Source organism: Dryas octopetala, chromosome 2 (assembly GCF_963921425.1).
Source record: "Dryas octopetala chromosome 2, drDryOcto1.1, whole genome shotgun sequence".
NCBI classification, from domain to species: domain Eukaryota; kingdom Viridiplantae; phylum Streptophyta; class Magnoliopsida; order Rosales; family Rosaceae; genus Dryas; species Dryas octopetala.
In genome coordinates this window covers 14,409,248-14,417,099 of record NC_141367.1, presented here as the reverse complement: position 1 = coordinate 14,417,099, position 7,852 = coordinate 14,409,248, and the positions used below count along the sequence as shown (strand labels likewise).

The 7,852-nt window shown below is 38.9% G+C and overlaps 1 protein-coding gene across 9 annotated transcripts in view; it reads left to right on the top strand.

Moving 5' to 3' along the window:
- Window positions 1–3,814: 3,814 nt before the first annotated feature.
- Window positions 3,815–7,852, top strand: part of LOC147293313 (RRM in demeter (DUF1985)) — a 12,008-nt gene continuing 7,970 nt past the window's right edge. For 7 of the 9 annotated variants that reach the window (XM_086233706.1, XM_086233705.1, XM_086233701.1 and 4 more), the window contains exons 1-7: window positions 3,815–3,870; window positions 4,504–4,637; window positions 6,032–6,084; window positions 6,292–6,395; window positions 6,484–6,549; window positions 6,684–6,798; window positions 6,885–6,923. In XM_086233706.1, coding sequence (XP_086089832.1) covers window positions 6,372–6,395; window positions 6,484–6,549; window positions 6,684–6,798; window positions 6,885–6,923 — 244 coding nt within the window. In that variant the 5' untranslated portion in view covers window positions 3,815–3,870; window positions 4,504–4,637; window positions 6,032–6,084; window positions 6,292–6,371. The remainder of the gene's footprint in view (window positions 3,871–4,503; window positions 4,638–6,031; window positions 6,085–6,291; window positions 6,396–6,483; window positions 6,550–6,683; window positions 6,799–6,884; window positions 6,924–7,852) is intronic. The other 2 variants (XM_086233700.1, XM_086233704.1) reach the window with 2 other exon arrangements.

The following is a 7,852-nucleotide window of genomic DNA, read 5'->3' as shown; positions in this document are numbered from 1 at the left end:
TCCTTTGGTTGAGGAATAATCCTTTGCTAGAGGAAGCAACTTCAATTCCCAGGAAGAACTTTAGGGGGCCCAAATCTTTGATGGAAAGTTTGTTAGAGAGAAAAGCTTTCAGCCTAGTTATTTCAACACTATCATCTCCAGTGATGATAATATCATCAACATAGATTAAAACTGCCACAGTTCTTAATTCCCCTTTTTTAACAAATAGGGAGGAGTCAGCATGGCTTCGAAGGTACCCTGCACTTTGAAGGACAGAGCTAAGCTTAGCATACCAAGCTCTTGGGGACTGCTTGAGACCATAAAGGGCTTTGTGAAGCTTGCAAACCATTCCTTTGTGATTCTCTTGAGGATGACCTGGAGGAATTGACATGTAAACTTCTTCTTCTAGATCTCCTTGCAAAAAGGCATTTTTAACATCCATTTGGTGCAATGTCCAGCTGAGATTGACAGCAATAGATAAGAGTACACGCACAGAATTCATTTTAGCAACTGGAGCAAAGGTCTCCTTGTAATCAACCCCATAAGTCTGCGTAAATCCCTTGGCTACAAGTCTGGCCTTATGTCTCTCAATAGTGCCATCACTGTTAAACTTAGTTTTATAAACCCAACGACACCCCACTGGCCTCTTTCCCTCTGGAAGTTTAACCACAGTCCATGTATGATTATCATTGAGAGCTTGTAATTCTTCATTCATTGCTTTCTTCCAAATTGGTTGTGTACTAGCTTCATGGAAGTTTGATGGTTCAGTAGAGTTGTCAATGCACCCAACAAAGGCAGCATGTGAGTTTGAGAATTTATTCAAAGAAATGTACTTAGAAATAGGGTACCTGGTAACTTGATATGTAACAAAATCCTTGAGTCTGGTTGATTGTTGTCGAATTCTTCCTGACTTTCTAGTTCCATCATTAGTAGGTCCATCGTTGGACATAGCACCAGGAGGTCCATTGTTGGACATAGTACCAGGAGAATATATTTCTTGTTGCAAGCTGTCTGAGTTAGAAATCATAGGTCCTTGCTCTTCAGAACTAAGATGAATAGGTAGAGAACTTTGATCAATGATTGGTAAAGGAATTTGACTCAGAAATTGCTCCCCCTGAGATTCAGTCTCCTTTGATTTCTCAAAGAAGGATTTGCATTCATCAAAGATTACATCTCGAGAGATAATAAGTTTCTTATTTGTTGCATCATAGCACTTATATCCCTTTTTAGTAGCAGAATAACCAAGAAAGACACATTTTGTAGATCGAGATTCAAGTTTATCTCTTTGGTTGGCTTGGATATGAACAAAGCATTGACAACCAAAGATTCTCAGATGAGATAAATTCGGTTTGCATTTCTTTAAGATCTCAAGAGGAGATTTAGACCCCAGAATGCGAGTTGGAAGTCTATTAATAAGATAGGTTGCAGTGAGCACCCCATAGGACCAAAACTGTTTGGGGACATTCATTTGGATCATAATTGATCTTGTCTTCTCAAGAAGATCCCTGTTCTTTCTTTCAGCTACCCCATTTTGTTGGGGTGAGCCAACACAACTAGTTTCTCTCATTATACCATGTTCAGCCAAATATTCAGAGAAGAAATGAGATACAAATTCAGTACCATTATCAGACCTGAAGACTTTGATGTGAGAATCAAATTGAGTAATAATCATATGATGGAATTCTTTGAAACAAGAGAAGGTTTCACTCTTTGATTTTAATAAGTAGAGCCATGTTGCACGTGAGAAGTCATCTATAAAGCTCACAAAGTACTTGAAACCATCAATAGAATTAACTGGAGCTGGTCCCCATACATCAGCATGAATCAAATCAAAGGGTTTCTTTGAAGTAGAAGAAGATGGTACAAAAGGAAAACGTGTCTGCTTGGAGTAATGGCAGACCTCACAATTAGTTGTGCTACCTTCTTGTAGAGGAAACAAAATCTTTAGAACATTAGCAGACGGGTGCCCCAGTCGTTGGTGCCAGAGATTGTCAATTTGTTGAGAATTGACTTGAAAAACACTTGAATTCCTTGATGATTGATTCAGCAGGTACAAGCCATTAGTATAGGTACCTTCACCAATCTTCTTCTTGGTGACTTGATCCTGAAAAATCACCGATTGTGGGGTAAAGAATGCTTCACAATTCAACTCATTTGTTAGCTTTCCAACTGATAATAACTGAAAGGGAAAAGATGGAACATAGAGGGCTTCAACAGTTGTGTTTGAACCGAGAGGGTTGATGTTTCCTTGACCAAGAACAGGGACTGAATGTCCATTAGCAACAGAAACAGATTGATTCCTAGCATGAAAATTTTTGAGACAATCTCTATTGTTTGTCATGTGGTCTGTAGCCCCAGAATCCACAATCCAAATATCAGATTTCACATTGTGTGAGAGAGAAGAAAGAGCATGAAATGTACCTGATTCCAGAGAGGAGGTTGTAACATTATCAGTCTTTCCAAATTGTTGAAGCAATTTAGCAAGCTGGCTGAGCAAGGCTGAAGAAGTATCAGTGGTTTCCTTCACTGAGATGGTTTCTCCAGAGATTTGGTTAGCCATTGAGTTAGGAAGGGCTCTATTTTTCCCAAATTTTGGTTTCAAGTGTGGATGCAGGATCCAACACTTATCTTTAGTGTGCCTGGCCTGACCACAGTGATCACAGGTCACTTGACTTCTTTTACCTTTAAAGTTCTTGTTCTCTGGCCTTTGATTCTCAGTTGCAAAAGCTTTAGATTCAGCAGCCTCAGATATCGACCTTCCCTGAGAACTCATGATTTTCTTCCTAACTTCTTCACGCTGAATGGTGGTGCAGACGCTGGAAAAAGAGGGAAGTTCAGAACTCATCAGAATGTGTCTGCGAAGGTCTTCATATTCAGGATTCAGACTGGCCAGAAGCTGGAAGATCTTGTCTTCTTCAGTCCGTTTTAAAAGGATCTTGGGGTCTGTGGTATGTGGTCGATAAATAGCAAGCTCATTCCACATGTTCTTCAGTCTTCCAAGATGATCAATGAATGACTTTCCATCTTGAGAGAGACAAGCAATTTCTCTCTTTAGCTGGAAAATTCGAGCAGCATTGTTTTGATGGCCATACATCTCCTTCACAGATTCCCACAAGTCATGAGCAGAATCAGAGTAACTAAAAATTTCTGCTATCTGTGGTTCCATAGAATTGAGAATCCATGACATAACTAGCTGATCCTTGCAGAGCCATTCCTCAAATTTGGGATCATCAATCTCTGGAGCAGCTATCTTTCCATTTATGAAGCCGAGCTTGGACCTTCCTCCAAGAGCTAAGGTTATAGCTCTTGACCATGGAATGTAGTTAAGCCCATTTAGTAGAACAGAGCAGAGACGCAAATTGGGGTTGGGCTCTGGTTCAGAAGTCATTGAAGAAGATGAAGCTGTGACAATTTGTTGTGCTCTGGGTTGTTGCTCGAGAATTTCTTCCATTTGAACTTGATCAGAGATGACAGCAAGAAATCCTTAAGGATCTTAGTTGCTCTGATACCATGTAGAAATTGGAAGAGAAAGAGAGAGACAAAGAATTATAGTGGTTCAGCTTGACAATTTGTTCAAGCCTACATCCACTCTTAAAACTCTGATTTCTTATTAAGATCATAAAAGGGCAAATGCCACACACACTACAAATATAGGCTGAGATTACAACAAGGACAATCACTAGCCAAAATAGCCACAACGGCTAGAAGCCAATAACGGCTATAACTGTACCACCAAGTACAGACTCCAACGGCTAGTTGCTGCTAGCTCAGGTTTAAACATTCCAACAAAATGCATGATTTTTCACAAATGTTTTACCAAATAGTTAGAATTGCTGGAAATTCTAGAGGCGCAGCTGGTTTCCTCTTCGGCTCAAAACTCATTTTTATTGAGTAAGTGGAATTTTTGCAATTTCATGTTATTTCCTAAGTCTAATTTTGATTTCGGTCTGTTAAAGTTAATCTTGGAGCTGGAATTGAGTTGTTGGATTTCAGATAGGGCATTGGAAACAAAACCCTTATTTCCCTTAAATTATTAGTTGCTTGTATAGGGTTTAATGAGAAAATGGTGGTGTTATAAATGTGTTTGGGTTCTAAATCTTAATGTATGTTTGATTAATCTGTTGGGTTAATTTCATTCTGTATAGATATTGAAGTGTGAGACTTTAGTTAGTTTAAAAGCCTCCTATTTTAATGATTGTATATCTAAACATGACAGTTGAATGGAAATTTTACTGCTCCTTTATTACAATATTCTTATGATTCATATGCAGTATCATATGGAAATAGGAGTTTTACTAAAAGTAAACAGATTGATAAGCGTTTTTTACATTCTACTGCATTAATATTGCATGTTCTTGAGAAGTAAGGGTTGGACTATTGGGGACCATTTGTATTAAATGTTTTCTATGTCTATTGATTTTAAATGTTTTCTTTAAATGAAAGTTTTGGCATAATTATTGAGGTAACTAATATCCACTCACTCACTAAGCTTATAGCTCACATTTTATTTTCTATTTCCCTCAGGTAGTAGTTAAGGGTTGGGCCACGTGAAAGAAGGCATTCGTTTTTTGCAGTGTTTTGTATGTATTTCATTCTTCTTATTTTTGGTTCAAGAGGTTGGATTGAGATGTCATTGGAACAGTGATTTACCAGAAAAGGTATAATTATTAAGGTTTAGCGTCTCTTTCTCCCTAATGTAATGTATTGCTTTGGATGGTTCTGGTTTCCATTGAATCTGTAAGTTTCTGCATTAGTAATTCTCTAACCATTCCTTACGCGTAAATGTTTCCAAGTCTGAACATGTGGACTAGAGAGTCAAACTGGAATTCCAAAAACGTATAAAATCATTATTAATACTATATTTTAGAGCAACTTTGATCTCTAGTTGGAGTTCTCATGCTTTTGATAATGTCACATACACTGCTAAGAAGAAGATGTAAAAATATTATTCATTTACTTAACTAACCCTCCATCGTGACTGTCATGTAGTAAGCTTTTGTAAGATTAACTATATAGAAAGAAACTATGAGACTGAATAAGCTTTTCACTATATAGAAAGAAACTATGAGACTGAATAAGCTTTTCTCTCCTTGAATGATAATGAGGTTGTTTGCTCTTAGATAAAATCAGTTTATTTCTGACTAATACAACTGAAATATAACTAAAAGCTAGCAGCTCCAACTGAGATGTAACCAATCCTTAGGCTATAATTTACAGCTCCAACTGAGATGTAACCAATCCTTACGCTATAATTTAGTACTCCCATGCTCAGTAGAATCAGTAGAATCCTTCTGTCTATCAGTGTTTTGGAGTAAAGCCTCAGGCTGATCTAATTTTCAGGAAACTTGCTTTCTAAAGGTAGAATATCTGGTCATTCCATCTGCCATATAAGTCGTTAAAATGTGAGGGACAATTTTGGTGAGGAAAACTGATTGTGATAATAGGGAAAAAGCAAGAAAGTATACTGCCTGCAGTTGTTTACTGAAATGTAAATCAACTTGTCACAATTACCTTGTAGAACAGCAATGAGAGAGAGCTTTCCTCAAAATATTTAGTAGTAGCCTCCTCGTACCTAGTCTTTCATCATACAGAAAGAGATGAATTTGGATTTCACTACATGCAAATATCTTAAATGAAATAATGATTTTCCGTTTCTAAAAATTGTTATATACCATCACATCCTTTATAGTAGATTCAACCCAAAACCCATCCTTCCTCTTATGAGTCATAATAAAGATTTCTTTATCAGACGGCTCCTTACCCTTAAGCATATTTGTCATCACACAGACATTCATCTACCAATAGCCAATAAGCAACCAAGACAACCGTCTTCGATCAGCTGTAATTGCCTTAAATGAGTTTGTTGAAATCTCTTTTCGATAATGATATATTATTCATTCAAGGGATGTACTTAATTATGCTTATCAGAATCTCCCACATGATGCCTACAAGCAAATTTTATTCATTATCATTGCTAGGTATATTAATTTCTTTGAGCAGAATTTTAATAGATGAAGCAAATTTTCATGGGCTTTTATCCTACTTGATGCAGTCAGCCTCATGTGCATTGGCATTAAACAGCTATGCTGTTTCTGTGGATAGCAGGTTTCACCTCTCTCTCACACACACACACACACACACACACACACACTTGTCCTCCCTCCTTCCCATTTCATTGGCTTTTCCCCCCCAAAAAATTTGTGTTTATATGATTATGACTTAGTTGTGCATAATTTCATTTTTGAGAACTGTAGTTGGGTAAAACTCCAGATTTTTCTTTCCTATAAATTAATGTATTTCTGTTTCATTCAGTCAAGATATGCCAAGATCTAGTTTCATTGTGGAGCTTGATGCTGCCAATGCAACTTGGTTATTAAATGATGTAGCCTTGCATGCAATTATACCTTTGGATTTTGGTGAGGAAAACTGATTGTGATAATATGGTAAAAGCAACAAAATATACTACCTGCAGTTGTTTACAGTAATTTAATCAACTTGTCACAGATACCTTGTAGAACAGCAATGAGAGGGAGCTTTCCACTCAATGGCACATACTTTCAAGTAAATGAGGCAAGTCTAGTTCAAACATATCTCTTTATGTTTATCTACTGTGCACAGTCTGGAATAAGTTAATAGCAGTCGAAGAAGTTCCCCTTGTGTAAGTTAGATTAACCATAAAACTAAACAAAGTTATTACCATGCAGATGTTTGCAGATCATGATTCTAGTGTGAAACTAACTGGTGTTCCAAGGGGGTGGATATGGAATTTTCCAAGACGGACCATATACTTTGGAACTTCTGTATCAACAATATTCAAAGGTAAGAGAATATAAAATACAGGGTTTATAATGATCCCAGTAGATGTAAAAGTTACTTACAATAAAATATCTTTGTCTGCTTGCTAGCTCTATCAACAGAGGGAGTTCAATACTGCTTTTGGAGAGGTATGCAATACTAACTTCAAATATCACTTTATCTGCTTAGTTTAGATTATAAATCAAACTGAATTAATAATCGAGTCGCATAAAGGCAAGGTGTTAAATTTCGAAGTTTTCGGCGAAATTTCGCCGAAAATTTCGATTTTTTGGGATGTCGAAATCGAAACCCATTTTTGTTAAGTTTTCGGGATAATTTCGGCGAAATTTTCGAAATTTTCGAAATTTCGCCGAAATTTCGGCGGTGAGAGGAAAGCTGGGTTTCTGGAAAAAAATGGAAGCCGAGACTGGGGGGGGAAGCTGGGCGACAGGCGGTGGGAAGCTGGGCGACAGATCTCCCCCGACTGAGATCTGGGTTTTTGGACGGCGGGGGGGCGACGGCAGGAGGGCGACAGCGGGGGGGCGACAGCGGGGGGGCGACAGCGGGGGGGCGATCGCGGGGGGGCGACGGCAGGGGGGCGACAGCGGGTGGGCGACGGCGGGGGAGCGATGGCGGGAGGCGACGGCAGAGGGGGAGGGAGGGAGGGAGGGAGGGAGGGAGAGAGAGAGAGAGAGAGAGAGAGAGAGAGAGAGAGAGAGAGAGAGAGAGAGAGAGAGAGAGAGAGAGAGAGAGAGAGAGAGAGAGAGAGAGAGAGAGAAGAAGATGAAAATAACACATTATTCACTGAAACAATGAAACAGAATCAAAAGCTCTGAACTTTAATTGAAAGAGAGAGAGAGAGAGAGAGAGAGAGAGAAGAAGATGAAAATACCCCTCTCCTGAGGGCGTGGACGAAGATTTTGCCGTCGACGGAGAGTGCGAAACGAATTCCGAGCGGTTTCTCGAGAGTAACCATGCATGTACTCGTTCAAGTTCATCTTGAACGAAGACGAACCACCGCTCGACATCGCGAAAACCCTAACCGTTCCGCCATTGGAGCGGAGCTTCTCTGTACGAC